The 16,741-nt window shown below is 49.9% G+C and overlaps 2 protein-coding genes and 1 long non-coding RNA gene across 7 annotated transcripts in view; 2 read left to right on the forward strand and 1 right to left on the reverse strand.

The window, feature by feature from the left end:
* The window catches only part of KANK2 (KN motif and ankyrin repeat domains 2), a 23,951-nt gene extending 20,650 nt beyond the window's left edge, over window positions 1-3,301 (forward strand). For all 4 annotated transcript variants that reach the window (XM_057539713.1, XM_028163256.2, XM_057539712.1 and 1 more), the window contains exon 12: window positions 1,231-3,301. In XM_057539713.1, the coding sequence (XP_057395696.1) occupies window positions 1,231-1,284 (54 nt within the window). In that variant the 3' untranslated portion in view covers window positions 1,285-3,301. The remainder of the gene's footprint in view (window positions 1-1,230) is intronic.
* LOC103007716 (uncharacterized) overlaps window positions 1-9,578 on the reverse strand; it is an 18,369-nt gene extending 8,791 nt beyond the window's left edge. The window contains exons 1-3 of one of the 2 annotated variants that reach the window (XR_009007053.1): window positions 9,225-9,578; window positions 8,493-8,708; window positions 4,002-4,684 (exon numbers count right to left, since the gene is read on the reverse strand). This is a non-coding gene — a long non-coding RNA (uncharacterized LOC103007716). Of the gene's footprint in view, window positions 1-4,001; window positions 4,685-8,492; window positions 8,709-9,224 lie in introns of those variants that run through there. The other variant, XR_449876.2, reaches the window with a different exon arrangement.
* Window positions 9,579-9,803: 225 nt separating this feature from the next.
* On the forward strand, window positions 9,804-15,241 carry SPC24 (SPC24 component of NDC80 kinetochore complex). The gene is made up of 4 exons (XM_057539714.1): window positions 9,804-9,980; window positions 13,588-14,005; window positions 14,143-14,219; window positions 15,019-15,241. Exons 1-4 carry the CDS (start codon window positions 9,821-9,823, stop codon window positions 15,123-15,125), a joined length of 762 nt encoding a protein of 253 aa, XP_057395697.1. The 5' UTR covers window positions 9,804-9,820; the 3' UTR covers window positions 15,126-15,241.
* Window positions 15,242-16,741: the final 1,500 nt, after the last annotated feature.

The following is a 16,741-nucleotide window of genomic DNA, read 5'->3' on the forward strand; positions in this document are numbered from 1 at the left end:
TTAATTACCACACAGAGGACTTTGGCGTGCCTCCCAAGCATGATTTCTGGAACCTTCCACAATAACCCAATTCAGTTGCATAAAGTACTGTTACTATTACCATTTTTCAGGTGGGGAAGCTAACGCTTTGAATGGTTACATTCCTGGCCCAAAGTCTCACAGACAGGAAGGGGCGGAGAGACCTCGGGGTCTGAATCCAGACCACGGGCAGGAGCCGCTCTGCCCCCTCCTCCTCACCCCTACCTTGTACCTGCCCCGGCCTCCCCAGGCACGTCTGGGGCCAGGTTCAAGGGTGGCGTGGTGGGCGTCAACCACAGCGATTCCCCGAATGGTCTAGGAGAGAAAAGGTTGCTGAGACCTAAGCCGTTTGGCTCCTGACTGGCTTCCAGCTTCTTCCTGAGGCTCCGAGTCTTTCCGTCTTCACTCCGTAGGGTGTCAGGACCCCTGAGCCTCAGTCGTGGTGCTCAGGGGGTCCCCTTGGGATCAGCTGTGGGCCTCCACGTCCTCAACTGGAAAATGGGGGGTGATGGGGCTGGGTGGTGTCCTGCTGTCTGATACGGGGTCCTGCTTCCCAGGGCTCCTGAGGGATGAATCCCACTCCTCCATCATTGTCCCCCTGGACCGTTGCCACTGCCTCCGCTCTGCTTCCCTGGCTCCCACCCTCACTGTCACCTCCACTCTGTTCTCCCCACAGCGGCCAGAGGCCACTGTGAGCACCTGAGTCGGGGTACACCCCTCCTCTGCTCACAGCCCTCTGGGGCTCCCACCCCACTTAGAGAAAAAAGCAAAAGTCATCTCCAGAGCCCACCAAGCCTTGGCTCAACACCCCTCACCTCCCCCCACTCTCTTTCCTCTCCCCCTCGCTCACTCTGCTCCAGCCACACTGGCCTGATCGCTGCTCCTGCCTCAGGGCTTTTGCACTTGCTGTTTCCTCTGCCTGGAACGCCCTGCCCCTTGGCTGGACCCCTAACATCCTTCAGCTCAGACGTCACCCTCCCCAACCGCCCGCTCTCCACTTTCATTGCCTTCCACCCCTTATCCCTCGGCAAAAACCCTCCACTGCATTCATCTGTGTGCTGCTCCGAAACATCTCCCCAACGTCACCTCCTTGAGGCCAAGAAACCAAGGCCCCTTGTTCACTCACTGCAGGCGCGGGGCCAGCCAACAAAGTCGGCGCCTCATAGCACAGGAAAGGATGCCAAACAAAAGGAATTCTGCCTCTCGTTTCAGTTTGCCCCGATGTCGGATGAAGAGAGTCCTGCGTCATCCTCTGCAGAAGAGTAGCCGTGAGAGGGGCCCGAGGCGCCTCTCCCGGGGACCAGGCAGCCCCAGAGAGAACCATCCCTGGTCCCTCATCCCCTCCCTGGCCGGCCCCCACTCTACCCACCAAGGCCCAAGTCTCAAATGCAAGTGGGGTTCTCTTCTGCTTCCCCAGGGAGCCCCCAACAGCGCTGAGACTTTAGCCGAAAGCAGGTTTTTCCCAGTACCCCGGTTCAAAGCAGCCGCAGTGCAGACCGAAGCTAAATTCTTATATAAATTGGCGCCAGTGGCTGATGCTGGGGCGTGGGTTTGCGAAGAACGCTGAGAACAATCAACTGGCAATTAAGGATGGAGGAGGGTGAGAGGGAAAAATATTGTATTTCTGAATCATGTTCGGGGAAGGGGGGAAAATTTGAAAGTCACTGGAATCGCATATTTTCATTTTAATCCTCAATGTGATTACGCACGGATCACGTCTGGAGTGGCCTAATGCGCCCCCTGCTCGCTCCCCTACATTTAATTGTTCGGTATATAATAGCATTTTGTCCACTTCCCCCTCCCCAGACGGCTTTCTTGGTGGAATTTTCTTCTGGTCTCTTCACAAAGCAGACCCTGTCTTTGTCACCCGGGGCAGGAAGTTTAGTCGTTTCTTCTGCCTTCATGTTGCCACTGCCAGCGTCTCCCACGCCCCCATTCAGGTGGGGGGGCTCAGGACCCAGCAGCCGAGGTGTGCAAGTAGTTCATATCGAGAGATTACCCAGAAATCCGTCCCCTCCCCACATGGGGGCCCTGGCAAATACTCATTTTCCTAGAAAATCCTTTAGATGTGGAGACGCAGGAAATGAATCCGGTCCCCAGAGTGGTCCCTGCATCCCTAGGCTTAGAACGCCAGTAACGGGGCCATCCTTTTTCTCCCCAGACTCCAGAAGTTCTCTCCTCAAAGGAAAGAAAACAGGGCATGAGATTGTTGGCAAAGCATAGGACCAGTTCCAAAAACTCCATGTGTGCTCGATTAAAAGTTGGCTGCCCCCAAGGGCTCCCAGTGCAAACTTAAAGAGACAGGGCTTTGCCGAAAACCAAACAAGGGCCAGCTGGTTTGTTTTTTTTTTAACAACGTACAGGCTTTCCAGAGCTGCCTGGAACAGAGCCTGCTGGAAATGGGGCTATCCCGACACACGTAGTTTCCTTAATGGCCTATTTTGTCCCCAGAATCTCAACAAAATTTTCTTTCCTGTTCCTTCCTTTTGTGACCAAAAAAAAAAAAAAAGGAGGGGGGAAGGAGGACAGGTTCCGAGCCTCGAAAAGTGCCTTGTGACCAGGGAGTAAGATCCCTAGTCCTTAGGTGTCCTGCCCTCTCTTGTTCAGTTCTCAGCTTAGCTGCTGGGGAGGAAGCCAAAACCCCAGCAGGACAGAGCAAGCCCTCGGCACTTACACGTTCATTCAGTAAAGCCAAGTGCTGGCTTCTCTCCTAGAAAAGTAGGTTTCCTGGCTTGATGGAGTCTGGCTTGCTTTGATTTTGATGGAAGGGATGGTACCTAAGACAAGAGAGCTTGAATGGTCAAAGAAGAGAGACACCCCAGTGTGTGTGTGTGTGTGTGTGTGTGTGTGTGTGTGTGTAAATGTGTAAATGGCGAGGAAACGAAACCCAAGCTGACTGGGGATGACCGCTGACAGAAGGCCACAGCTTTGGGCAGCTTTGAGAAGCGGTACAAGAGTATGTGCCTGCGTGTCTGGCCCTGGAGCTGGTGGGTGCGTTTATTTTAAGCTTTTAGAAGCAGTTCATTGACACCCCCTATAAGTCCATAGTTATCCCTGTGTTCCCTTCTCCCTAGCTTACCCACTGGACTTGGCATGGTAGGCTACAGGGGGTCCTGCCTCTGATCCCCACTCTCTTCTCACGTGTATTCATGACCTTTAACTTCACTTTCCAACCACGGTACGTCCATAAAGACAGTATTACACTTAAATGAAGTATTCCTTTTTGTAATCGTTTTTTAGAAAGTAAAGGAATTTAATAAAGCTACCTTATGATTATGCCAAAGCATCTGTGTCTGGTCTTTGTCTTACTCTACTCCTCTTGAGGTTTTAAAATAGATCTCTTTTTTAAAATGGACTTATCTGAACAATGTTCCAAGCTACAGAAAGGTGACAAGAATATTACAATAAACGCCCTTATGCTCTGCCCTACACTGGCACTGTCCAATACTATAGCCACTAGCCACCAGCGGCAATTTCCATTTAGATGTAAATCAACTAATTAATTCATGGTCAGTAGCTGCATGTGGTTGGTGGGTACCCTATTGGGCTGCAGAGATACAGAACACTGCCATTGTGGCAGAAAGTTCTAATCAAACCCACTGTGGGTGGGACTCCCCTGGTGGTGCAGGGGTTAAGAATCCGCCTGCCAATGCAGGGGACATGGGTTCGAGCCCTGGTCCGGGAAGATCCCACATGCCGCAGAGCTACTAAGCCCGTGCGCCGCAACTACTGAGCCTGCGCTCTAGAGCCCGCGAGCCGCAGCTACTGAAGCCCGCGCACCTAGAGCCCGTGCTCCGCAACAAGAGAAGCCACCGCAGTGAGAAACCTGCGCACCTCAACGAAGAGTAGCCCCAGCTCGCCGCAACTAGAGAAAGCCCGCGTGCAGCAAGACCCAACGCAGCCAAAAATAAATAAATAAATAAATTTATAAAAAAAAAAAAAAAACAACCCACTAGTGGGCAGGAAAAAAACGTTTACTGATTTGATTGTTTTTTCCCCATGACAAAAGAATTTATAGTGATTGTAAAACACAAAGTTGAAGCAGTACAAAAACATTTGGCATAGCGGGGGGTGCCATGGTCCTACTTGGTAGATATGCGTGCCATTGTCAATGCTCTGGAGAATCTCCTGCCAAACCTTTTTCTTATAGGTTGGATATTAAAATACTTTGTTTTGCTGTTTTGTTTTTTATGGAGGTAACATACACCATTTGTGTACAAGTCGTGTACAAAAGTGTACAGCTCCATCCACGGCTTCTTGAAAAGTGAACATCCATGAGTCACCAGCTCCAGGACAGGAAGCGGGGCATCCTCAGCCCCCACCCCCGGTCCCTGGGCCACTCCTCTCTCTCCCCCGAGGATGACTGACGATGGATGACTGCTCTCCTGATTCTCACTTCCTCTGTTTTTCCCCTGGACTGTTCAACCAGGAGATAACGGGTGGTTTTCAGAGGTTATAGGAAGTCCCAGAAATTTTATGCCAAGTTGTGTATTTCTAAGTGGAAGGTCCACTGATCTTGTCAGTTTTCCAGAAGGGTTTGGGAGCCAAGAAGGGGCCTTTCGGGAATTAAAAAGAAAAAAATTGTTCGGAAGCTCCCTGGTGGTCCAGTGGTTAGGAGTCGGTGCTTTCACTGCTGAGGGCCCGGGTTCCATCCCTGGTCGGGGAACTAAGATCCCACAAGCCACGTGGCGTGGCCAAAAAATAAATAAATTAAATTAAATTTAAAAAAATTGTTTCTCACAAGCAATCACCCAGGACCATTTCATCATCTTTGTTACCTTGTTCAGCTCATGCTTAAGACCCCATTCCCCACCCTCCAAACCCAGTGTCTTGCTTTGCTTTTTAAAAATACATGTCTGTAAAAAGGAACGAAATTGAGTTATTTGTAATGAGGTGGATGGACCTAGAGTCTGTCATACAGAGCGAAGTAAGAAAGAAAGAGGAAAACAAATAACCATATGCTAACACACATATATGGAATCTAAAAAACTGGTACTGATGAACCTAGTGGCAGGGGAGGAATAAAGACGTCGACGTAGGGAACAGACTTGAGGACACAGTGGGGGAAGGGGAAGCTGGGAAGAAGTGAGAGAGTAGCATTGACATACATACACTACCAAATGTAAAATAGATAGCTAGTGGGAAGCAGCTGCATAGCACAGGGAGATCAGCTCAATGCTTTGTGACGACCTAGAGGGGTGGGATAGGGAGGGTGGGAGGGAGGCTCAAGAGGGAGGGGATATGGGGATATATGTATACATATAGCTGATTCACTTTGTTGTACAGCAGAAACAAATACAACATTGTAAAGTAATTATACTCCAATAAAGATATTACAGGGACTTCCCTGGTGGCGCGGTGGTTAAGAATCCGCCTGCCAATGCAGGGGACACGGGTTCGAGCCCTGGTCCGGGAAGATCCCACATGCCATGGAGCAACTAAGCCCGTGGGCCACAACTACTGAGCCCGCATGCCACAACTACTGAAGCCCTCACGCCTAGAGCCCGTGCTCCGCAACAAGAGAAGCCACCGCAATGAGAAGCCCGCACACCACTACGAAGAGTAGCCCCCGCTCGCCACAACTAGAGAAAGCCCGCACGCAGCAACGAAGACCAAACACAGCCAAAATTAAATTAATAAATTAAAAAAAAAAAGATATTACAAAAAAAAATAGAAATTGTGCATGAAAAAAATATATGTCTGGGGCTTCCCTGGTGGCACAGTGGTTGAGAATCTGCCTGCTAATGCAGGGGACACGGGTTCTAGCCCTGGTCTGGGAAGATCCCACATGCCGTGGAGCAACTAGGCCCGTGAGCCACAACTACTGAGCCTGCGCATCTGGAGCCTGTGCTCCTCAACAAGAGAGGCCATGATAGTGAGAGGCCCGCGCACCGTGATGAAGAGTGGCCCCCACTTGCCGCAACTAGAGAAAGCCCTCACAGAAACGAAGACCCAACACAGCCAAAAATAAATAAATAAATAAATAATTTTAAAAATATATATATGTCTGAAAAAAAATATATATGTCTGTTTATTTTTGTGGCAAAATATATATAGCAAAACATTTACCATCTAAACTATTTTTAACCGTGCAGTTCAGCGCCATTAAGTACATTCACATTGTTGTGCAACGATCTCCACCATCCATCTCCAGAACTCTTTTCATCTTCCCAAAGTGAAACTCTGTCCCCATAAACACTGACTTCATCACTCCCACACCCAGCCGCTGGCAACTGCCATTCTATTTTCTGTCTCTGAATTCAACTACTCTAGGGACCTCATATAAGTGGAATCGTGCAGTATTTGTCTTTTTATGGCTGGCTTATTTCACTTAGCATAATATACTCAAGATTCCTCCACGTTGTAGCATGTGGCAGAATTTCCTTACTTAAAGGCTGAATACTATTCCATTGTTTGCATGCACCATATTTTGTTTATCCATTCATCCATCAGTGGACACTTGGTTGCTTCCACCTTTTGGCTATTGTCAATCATGCTGGTTATACAAACATCTTCAAGTCCCAGCTTTCAATCTGGGGGGTATATACCTAGAAGTACAATTGCTGGGTCATACAGTAGTTCTATTTTCAGTATTTTGAGGAATAGCCAGAGTTTTTTCCATAGCAGTTGCACCAACTTACATTCCCACCAACCAGTTTTTCCATGTCCTCACCAACAATTGTTATTTTCTGATTTTTTTTTTTTTTTAAATAGTAGCCATCCTAATGGCTGTGAGTGGTTCTTTCTTTATTTTTTGGAAGTGAGATGAGTGGCCTTTTTGACAGGAGCATTTATATTTTTCAGGCTCTGGTTGTGCAACCTGGAAGGGCTTAACTCTTGAAAAACCTTTCCCAGCTGATAAGAGAGCTATCATTAGCCCATGACTTAGAAAGGTTAAGAACTTGCCACGGTCATAGGTGAACTGCAGAGCCAGAAACTGAACCCATGGTCTTATCTCTTCTTCATTTCACTCAGCACTGTGCCCGCCTTTAGGCACAGAGAAGGCCAGCCCCTGCCACCAAAGGTCACATAGCTGATGGTGACAGAGCAATCTGAGAATCAAATGCTCAGCTAACAGGAGGGTGAGCAATGCCATAAGCGCTGACTCTGGGGACCCAGCTCCATGCCCGGACACCGACATTTCTGCAGGAAACAACTATAAGGTGTCATCACTTATACATCTGCTAGCCACCCTATGAGACAAAGGCTGTGGAGCTTCTTAACCTGAAAATCTGGGGATGGCCTTCTGGGGTCCTGAAATCCAAAAATGTGTGCCTGTTGGGTACGTTTTTCAAAGAAGAGCCTGTCTTGTTGCTTTCATTAGATTTCAAAGGAATCTGTGACCCGGGGAAGACTAAATAAATATATTAGTCTTAAGGGTGTCCCCAGCTCCATGAGATTCTGGATGGTCAGTGGAAATCTTGACGCCTCTGTTGTAGTTTCTCTCCTCTCTCCCTGGCTGTGCCTTCTCTATCTGGCCGGCTTCTCCTCTCTTCTCCAACATCTGCAATTGGTGGGTCTCAGAACTTAGTCCTCAGACCTTGTCCTCTCCATACTCTCCCCCAAGAGAGCTGTCATCTGATATTGGCTGCACCCTGACGATGCCCGGATCTCTATCTGCAGCTCAAATGTCTCTGCAGACTCATAGCCAAGCAACTACCTTTTCTTTTTTTTTTTTTTTTTGGCCACACCGTGGAGCATGCGAGATCTTAGTTCCCTGACCAGGGATCGAACCCACGTCCCCTGAAGTGGAAGCACGGAGTCTTAACCACTGGGCCGCCAGGGAAGTCCTGCAACTACCCTCTCGATAGCTCCACGTGGTCAGCCTCCAGGCATTGGGAACTTCCCCAAGCTTTCCATTTCACGCAGGCCTCCACCTCCAAGCCTGCTCCCCTACCCACCTTGGTCACTAGTACCACCACCACCACCCACCACCCAACAGATGTTTGGGCCAAACACCCAGAAGCATCCTTTCTCTTCCTCAGAGAAGGATGGAATCCAGTCTTGCCGGCAAGTTCTCTTGATTCCGGAAGATCTGGAGCCAATCCACTCCATAGCTCTCCCGTGCTTAACACCTTTGAAATTACTCTTTCCTCTGCCTGGTGCTTTGTTTCCTTTTTGTTTCCTTTTCATCACTCAGGTCCCAGTTCATATGTCCCCTTCTCAGGGAGTCCATCCCTGACCACCTAACCTAAAGCCGCTTCCCTCCCCTGCCCCAACTCTGGTGACTCTGTCCTATGATCCTGTTTTATTCCCTATAGCAGGTGTTCCTAGCTAAAATGATTCTGCTCATTTGTTTCTTGGCTTACCGTGAAGACTTGCCACTAGAGCTGTGGCTTTCAATGATTTTTTACACAACCCATAGCAAGATACAAATTTCACATGTGACCCAGTGATCCAGGTGCTATGGCTGCATCACAAATTACCCCCAAGTTTACTGGCTTTAAACAAAGTCATGGATGTTGCTCACAAACCTGCAGTTGGGGCCGGGCTTGCTGGGAACAGTTCTCTCTCTGCTCCTCTTGGTGTCAGCTGGGATGGCTCAAAGCCTGGGGGCTGGAATCATCTCAATGTTCTCTCACTTACTTCTCTGGTGGTTGATGCTGGTTTCAGCTGGGACCTTATCTGGGAGACTCTTCACGTGGCTTGGGCTTCCTCACAACATGGCAGCTGGGCTCACAGAGAGTATCCTGGAATTGAGAGAGAGGGAGAGAGCGAGCTAGCACCAGGCAAAAGATGTATTCTAGTTTCTGACCTAGACTTGGAATTCACACGGCATCCCTTCTGCCACACTGTTTGTTGCACAAATCCTGCTCAAGTTCAAGAGAAGAACTGGAGTCTGCCTCTTGATAGGGAGTGGCAAAATTGGAACTATTTCTGTAGCCACTTTTTGGAAAATACAATCTGCCACACCCAGTAGACAAATGGGGGGGAGGTTCCCAAAACAATACTTAGCTTTCTGGACACAATGCACTGATTTCTTTTTCTTCCATTGTATTTTGTTGAAAATGCTGGTCATGACCCGCTGGATTGATTTCTTCACCTCATTTGAGGGACATGTCACAAAAGTGAACAGTCTGTCTTTCCTCAACCGTAACCCCGCACACAACATGGTGTTCGGTGAGAATCAAACACCTCACCCACTAGCTTTCTACGTATTTTTTATTTAACACCTATAAAGCACGTACCGAATACCAGGCACTGACCTCATTCAACTCTCACACCAACTCTGAAGTAGACACTATGATGATCCTCATTTAACTGAAGAGGAAACTGAAGCACAGAAGGATGAAGCAATTTGCTCGGCGTAACACAGCTAGTAAGTGGCAAATCTGGGATTGAAACCCAATAAATCTGGCTGCAGACTCCATTTTGCTACGCAGCCTCTTATAGAATTCACTTATTTATGATGTTTATTGTGAGTGTCCCACACATACACCGCTGAACCTCAGCTCCACGAGAAGTAGTTCTCGACTTCGCCCCTAGAACAGCGAGTTGCTCGCAGCAGGCGCTGGACCCGGAAAGACACAGCTTGAAGCTCTTGCAGCCGCTTTCCAGCCTGCGCAGGCGCATCAGGCAGGACGCCGGAGGCACCCCCCCCCCCGCCACCCCTCCCTACGCACACTGGCCATCGCCAATGGCTGACAGAGGAGCCCGCGCAGGCGCACTAGTCCGACTAGAAGCGGCCTCCCCCATTGGCTGATGACTGACGTGGGCTAAACCCAATGGAAACGGGTCTCTCCGGGAAGGGGGCGGGGCCCAGGAGCAGTTAAATTTGCGCGGGATTGGTCCTAGTGTAGTCATGGCGGCCTTCCGCGACATGGAGGAGGTGAGCCAGGGGCTGCTGAGCCTGCTGGGTGCCAACCGCGCCGAGGCGCAGCAACGGCGGCTGCTGAGGCGCCACGAGCAGGTGGTGGAGCGGCTGCTGGAGACGCAAGACGGTGCCGAACAGCGGCTGCGAGGTGAAGGCCGGGTCGGGGGCGGGGGCGGGGGGCGGCGGGCAGCCGGGCCCGAGTGTTGGTGGTGGTGGCCAGGCCGGCCTCGAACCTTCTCCCTTCTGGGCGCCCCATCCCCTACCCTGTTTCCCCGTGCGACCGGCGGATGAGCATTGTCCCCTCTGAGCCTCGGTTTCCCCGCCCATGAAATGGGCGTCAGGACAGCAGCCACCTCCCGGGGGTTTAGTGGTGAATGTAGGAGGTCTGACGCGCCGTGAGCAGGAGCTGGGACTCAGGGTTTGAATTGGGGCTCAGGTGTCAAAGCGCCGGGTTTGAATCCCAGCACCGCCACTTCCCAGCTGTGAGATTTGAGGTGACTTACTTTACCTAGCAATGCCTCTGTTTCCCATAAAATGGTTGTAATAATAAATAGTCCGCATCTTCCTGCTGAGATTGTTCAGATGTTTTACTGAGCACCTGCTGGGTCCAGGCATAGTGCCAGTCATGGGGTGACAGCCGGGAACAAAGAAACAAAATCCCTGGGGTGGGGGTAGGGCTAATATCCTAGTGGGGTGAGGCAGAGGATAAACAAGAAAAATGGATTTGTCAGGAAGTGATGGACTAAGGATTTCAGCTGTTAACTCATGAACCCTCTGGTCCCAGTCCAGTGCTTCCCTCTGAAGCCTCAGTTTCCTCATCTGTGAAATGGGGGTGCTGATAGCACCCCTTGATGGATCAAAGTGAGATTCATGGAGATGATGCTTGCACAGCACTGTGCCCTTAAAAGGGGAATGGGGGCTGCCCTTGTTGCAGCTTTTCTCAGCATCAGGGGTTTTTTTTTTTGTTTTTTTTTTAATGACTTTTTTTTTTTTTTTAATTTATTTTTGGCTATGTTGGGTCTTCGTTTCTGTGCGAGGGCTTTCTCTAGTTGCGGCAAGCGGGGACCACTCTTCATCGCGGTGCGCGGGCCTCTCACTATCGCGGCCTCTCTTGTTGCGGAGCACAGGCTCCAGACGCGCAGGCTCAGTAGTTGTGGCTCACGGGCCCAGTTGCTCCGCGGCATGTGGGATCTTCCCAGACCAGGGCTCGAACCCGTGTCCTCTGCATTAGCAGGCAGATTCTCAACCACTGCGCCACCAGGGAAGCCCAGGGGTTTTTTGTTTTTATCTTTTAAAGGCTTCAAACTTATTTTTATTGTTGTAAAATTGACATAACCTAAGATTTACCATTTTAACTATTTTCAAGTGTCCAGTTCAGTGGCATTAAGTACATTCACATTGTTGTGTGACCATCACCACCATCATCTCCAGTATTCCATTGTATGCATACACCACATTTTGTTTATCCATTCATCCATCCCTGGACACTTGGGACACTTCCACCCCTTGGCTATTGTGAATAATGCTGCTATGAACATGAGTGTACAAATATCTCTTTGAGTCCCTGCTTTCAATTCTTTTTTGTATTTTCGCAGAAGTGGAAATGCTGGATCAGATGGTAATTTGATATTTAATTTTTCTGAGGAACTGTCATCTAGTTCTCCACTGTGGTTTCAGTGCCAGGGATTTGTAATGCCTTTTGACAATTACACTTTATGAGGGGGTGCCGTTTGGGTTGAGACTTGAATGATCTGGGAGCTAGCCATGGGATGGCTCCGGGAAGAGTGTTCCTGGCAGAGGGGACTGTCAATGCGAAGGTCATGAGGTGAGAATGAGCCTGGAGACCCAGGAGAAAGAGGTAGAAGATGAGGTCAGCAGGGGCCATACTTGCCAGCCTGTGAGCCCCCAGGAGGAGTTTGGATGTTAGTCTAAGCACAACAGATGTCCTGGTCAGGGTCTTCTGCTCTTTTCTCCTCCTCCTCCTTCCTTCCCTCTCCTTTCTTTCCTCCCCTCCCGCTCCATTAACTCCCCTTTCACTGATGGTTGGGGAGAAGCTCAGCATCACCCAACCTGCCTGGGTTTCAGAAGAACGGATGGATTTGGGGCAGGGAGACGAGAGTCGATGTTCTAGGGAGCTGGGGCTTCGATCAAAAGGATCCAGTTCAGATCCCGGCTTCAGAGCTAAGTGTGTGGACAAGTCACTGGACCTTGGGCTTCTGCTCATCGCCTCTCAAATGGGGGGAGGGGTTCAGCCACCCTCAGAGGGTGGTGAGAGTTCAGTGAGTTAGGGCTCCGTGGTCACCTGTGGCACTTAGCACACATTCGGGTAACGACAGCTTATAATGAATGTCCATGGGGACGAGATCATCCCAGGAGACTTGGTTGTTGCTCGGAGGGTGAGTGGAGAAGGGGCGGGAAGGCTGCAAAAGAGAGCCAGACCCTCAGCTCTCCTAACAGGAAGTCAGCAGGCACCGTCTAACACAGACAGATCAAGAAATAGCAGCATAAGCAAATTATTTAGAAATATGAAGGTCGATGCCAGAGAAAACAGTGGAGTTTAAGTGGCTGCTTCAGAGGGTTGGAGAGGCTTAGAGAGGGTTATATGTGTGTGTGTGTGTGTTTAAAGTTTCACAACCATAGACATGCAGTGCTTTGATTAAAAATTAACAATATAAGTTTATAAACACTTAAACACCGGCCCTTTAAGAAGCATTTTCATCCGTGCCTTCTCTGAGTTGGCAGGTTTCTGTGAGTCTGTGGGAAGGAACACAGTAACCTTCTTAGGGTGTTTTTGATCTTTTTGGATGTTTTGTTCAAAATGTGTTTATTCTGAGTAGGTGTTGGCGATGTACGGTGATCTTAAGATGCAATCTGTGCTTTGAAGAAGAGAGACAGGGACTAAATAGTCCAGTGTGATAAGGGCTGTCCTGGGAGCACAGTGTCGCCCCAGGAGGGAGAAGAGAGTGTCCAGCCGGCTGAGGCAGGCATTATCCAGAAGGCCTTAATGCTGGGAATGGTGTGCCAGTGGGCAGGGACACAGGGGCACAGGTCCCTGGAAGACAGGCAGGCAGAGGCCCAGGACTGAAAAAACATGGCGTGTCTGCACGGTGATGAGGCGTCTTTGCAGCCAGAGCAAAGGGAAGAGCACGTGGTGGGGCGAAAAGCAGGGAGAGAGGAGCATGGCAAGGATGCCGAAGGTGCCCAAAAAGACCTGGACATTATCCTGGAGACACTGGGGAGCCACGGGAGGTCATTGAGCAGGGGAGCGACTTAACATTTGGCCTCGAACGCAGCCGCTCCGAAGGCAGAGAGCAGAAAGGATTGGCAGCGGGAGAGACCAAAGCAGGACACGGCAGGGAGGTTTTTTGGGTGGTCCTGGAGGCGTGAAGGACCAGCACGCGGAAGAAGGGGTCCTGCCAGACGGGATGGCTAACTGGATCCAGAAAGTGAGTCCCAGGCTTGTTGCTTGGACAGTGGGGTCGAGAGTGACGTCATAAGTTAAGACTAGGTGTGCAAACAAGCACCAGACTGTATTACTTTGGATGGATTCAAGTGTGATTTCGGTGAAATGGAAGCACATGTGCCAGGTCCAGGTGGGACTCTCAGGTGGGCATTTGCAAATACAACGATGGGTCCGGGAGCTAGAGATGGAAGTGGGAACGTGGCCATAGATAGGGGCATTGAGGCCGCCCTCTGCTCCGGGGCTCTCCTGGGGAGCCCTAGTTGAGGGGCGCAGACTTCTCCCTGCCCTGCAGAGGTCCTCACTGCGGAGAAGGAGGTGGCCCAGAGCCTCCTCAACGCGAAGGCAGAGGCACACCAGGGCGGCGTTGAGTTGCAGCAGCTTGAAGCCGAGCTTCAGAGGGCCAGCGAGGAAGACGCCCGTCTGAAGACCAGCCTCCTATATCCTTTCCTGTGTGTGCAGAACAGCCGGGCCCCAGCCTCACCCAGGAGGCCCTTGTTCACGCTAGAAAACACACCTGGAGCCAACAGCCCCGGGCCCAACGGGGTTGGTGTGAGCACGTGGGCAGCCCTCCCTTCAAAGCCAGGGGTCCTTAACTGCCTGTTTACTCAGCTCAGCCAAGAGCTGGAGGAGCTCAAGGAGATCGAGGCTGATCTCGAAAGACAAGAGAGGGAGGTTGACGAAGACACGACAGTCACCATCCCTTCAGCCGTGTAGGTCCACAGACGCGGTGCGAGTGCGTGTGTGCGTATGTGTGTGTGCGTGCACGCAGCCCACAGCTCTTTGTTGGCGTCGACGATGGAGTAACTTCTTTTCTCTCTCTCTCTCTCTGTTTTGTCTTCTCACGCAGGTATGTGGCTCAACTTTATCGCCGAATTAGTAAAATTGAGTGGGATTATGAATGTGAGCCGGGGATGATCAAAGGCAGTATCCTTTGTGGTGAAAGTGGAACCCTGTGCACTGTTGGTGGGAATCTTAAACGGTGCAGACACTATGGCAGATCCTAAAAAATTCAGCAGAATAACCACATAACCCAGCAGGTCGACTTCTGGGGATACACACGAAGGAATTGAAAGCAGGGACTTGAGCAGGTGTTTGTACATCCATGTTCACAGCAGCACTGTTCACAAAAGCCAAAAGGTGGGAGCAACCCAAGTGTCCATCAGCAGATGACCAGATAAACAAAACGTGGTCCATCCATACGGTGGAATATTACTCAGCCTTAAAGAGGAAAGACATTCTGGCACATGCTACACCATGGATGAACCTGGCACATAATCTGCTGGTTGAAATAAACCAGACACAAAAAGTCAGTACTGTATGATTCCACCTACATGAGGTCCCTAGAGGAGTCAGATTCATGGAAACAGAACGTAGGATGGGGATTATCGTGGGAGGGGGAGTCAGTGTTTAATGGAGACAGAGCTTTGGTTTTGCAAGATGGAAAGAGTTCTGGAGATGGTGGTGATAGTTGCACAACAATATGAATGTGCTTAATGCCACTGAACTGGACACTTTCAAATGTTTAAGGTGGTAAATATACTGTTATATGTATTTTACCACAATTTTTTAAAAAAGACAGTGCATTATCTTAACTTTCTGTTCGTAAAAATTTCTTTCAGTCTCTAATTATCTTAATAATAACAATTTAAAGGCAGTGTCCTTTCGTCGTGGAGGGAGGGGGAGGGCCACGTGTGCTGGGTTTCCCTTACATCTGCGCCCTCAGTCCATCATGGCCCCAGCGTTGCTCAGCCCATCCACCTGGAGAGCACCCAGCTCTCCAAGAAATTCATCAGCGACTATCTCTGGAGCTTGGTGGACACGGAGTGGTAGCCAGGAGCCTCTGGGACTGCATCGTACAGTCCCACACAGTGGGAACCAGCCTGTGGTGGGTGGTCAGTGCCTCAGTGGTGAGATCAGCTTAAAATTAAATGTTTATACGTAAATGAGTTTTTTTTACTGGATTTCTTTCTCCGTTCCCCCCTCTTGACTTTGGCCTCAAATGCTGGACTAGGTAACCAAAGAAAACTGACTTAACTGTGCCAGGCCTGTGACTTCACGTCTGTGACAACATACAAATGACACCGTAGTATCCGATGACAAATTCCAGGTCTTCGTCATCTGTGATTCAGGCTTGGCCCTTTTTTATCCGTTCATTCTCTGAGTGCCACTGTGTGTCCGAGCTGTGCTCAGAACCCAAGGCAAGATGAAGGATCCCTTGAGCCAATGGAGGAGTCAAAAGTGATCAGATGCCACCCTCGAGCTAGAGAGCATCCAGAGTGCTTCAAGACCCGGCCAGGGAGGGGGCCTGCCCCAGGGGATGGGGGTGGCATTTTTGCTGGGACTGGAAAGGATGAGTCAGTCACGAAGAGATTACGTTATAGGATGTATAGGGGCCCATCCCTGGCTCCAGGGTGGGCTGTGTGTCAGAGACCACTGTTTGCCTCCCTGATATTTGTTCTCCCCTCCCCCCTTGGTAAGGAAATCCTTTTAGCTGCCCAGTCAAAACACAACTTTTCCCAGCCTCCCTTGCAGTTAAGTTCAGGACAATGAAGTGTTAAAAGAAGTGTTGTGTGTGACTTCTTAAAAGGCAAGGGAGTATACCCTTTCCCCCTCCCCTCTGTTTTCTGGAACTTGAGTGTGATGGCTGGAGCCCTGGCAGCTGTATTGCCACACTTAAGGAGGGGTGCAATCCTCTAGGGATGATAGGAACCTGGTTCCCTGATGATGGTGTAGCTGGGTATCAATGCTGGACTTCCTTGCGGGTAGGGGCTAAACTATTGTGTGTGCCTTTGTTATTTTAGTTTTTCTATCACAAACAGCCAAAATAAACCCTAACTGATTCAGCATGCAACGAAGGCCTGGGCCAGCCAATTGATTTCTTCACCTAACCCCCATCCTCAGTGACTGAGGTACTACTAAGAGTGGGAAGCCTGTGGCCAGCCTGCCTGCCTGTCTGAGGGTAGAGAGTGAGAAGTAGGGTCCCTTCAATATCAAGTGCCTCTTGGATACAGCTTTTCCTGAAGCCAGTAGATTTGGTAGTTACATGAACCTCTGGGTGTTGGGTTTTGTGCACCTCTGTACCATTTACAGTAAGTACGATTTGTATTTCTTGATCAGAGAGGGACATTCTAAGCAGAGGGAAAAGTAAGTTCTAGCAGCACCTGAGTACATCAAGTGGGCACTAAAAATAGTCCATTCCGGTGTCTCTCGGAGGTCCTAGAGCAAGGGATCCCGCCTGTCGGGCTCCAGGAGATAGACCCAAAAAAGGGCTTGTTAGTCTCCCTGAAATGTAAGCAGCCCCAGTCCATCTGGCTCACAAAGAAAGATTCCCAGAAGAACTTCAGAGGCCCTGCTTTTATGCTGAGGGCCTGGCTTTACATATTCAAGGAAATGTTCACATAAGCCCTCCTGGGCTGTTTTCATTTTCAAGGCTGGCAGAGTGTTTT

Source organism: Balaenoptera acutorostrata, chromosome 2, assembly GCF_949987535.1.
Source record: "Balaenoptera acutorostrata chromosome 2, mBalAcu1.1, whole genome shotgun sequence".
Taxonomy (NCBI): domain Eukaryota; kingdom Metazoa; phylum Chordata; class Mammalia; order Artiodactyla; family Balaenopteridae; genus Balaenoptera; species Balaenoptera acutorostrata.

Bases quoted from the DNA above. Each gene is read 5' to 3' on its own strand.
- SPC24 (XM_057539714.1), top strand. From the start codon at position 9,821: ATGGCGGCCTTCCGCGACATGGAGGAGGTGAGCCAGGGGCTGCTGAGC. The intron at 14,006-14,142 runs GTAGGTCCACAG...CTTCTCACGCAG, and splicing joins GTCACCATCCCTTCAGCCGT to GTATGTGGCTCAACTTTATC. The intron at 14,220-15,018 runs GTATCCTTTGTG...CTGCGCCCTCAG, and splicing joins GCCGGGGATGATCAAAGGCA to TCCATCATGGCCCCAGCGTT.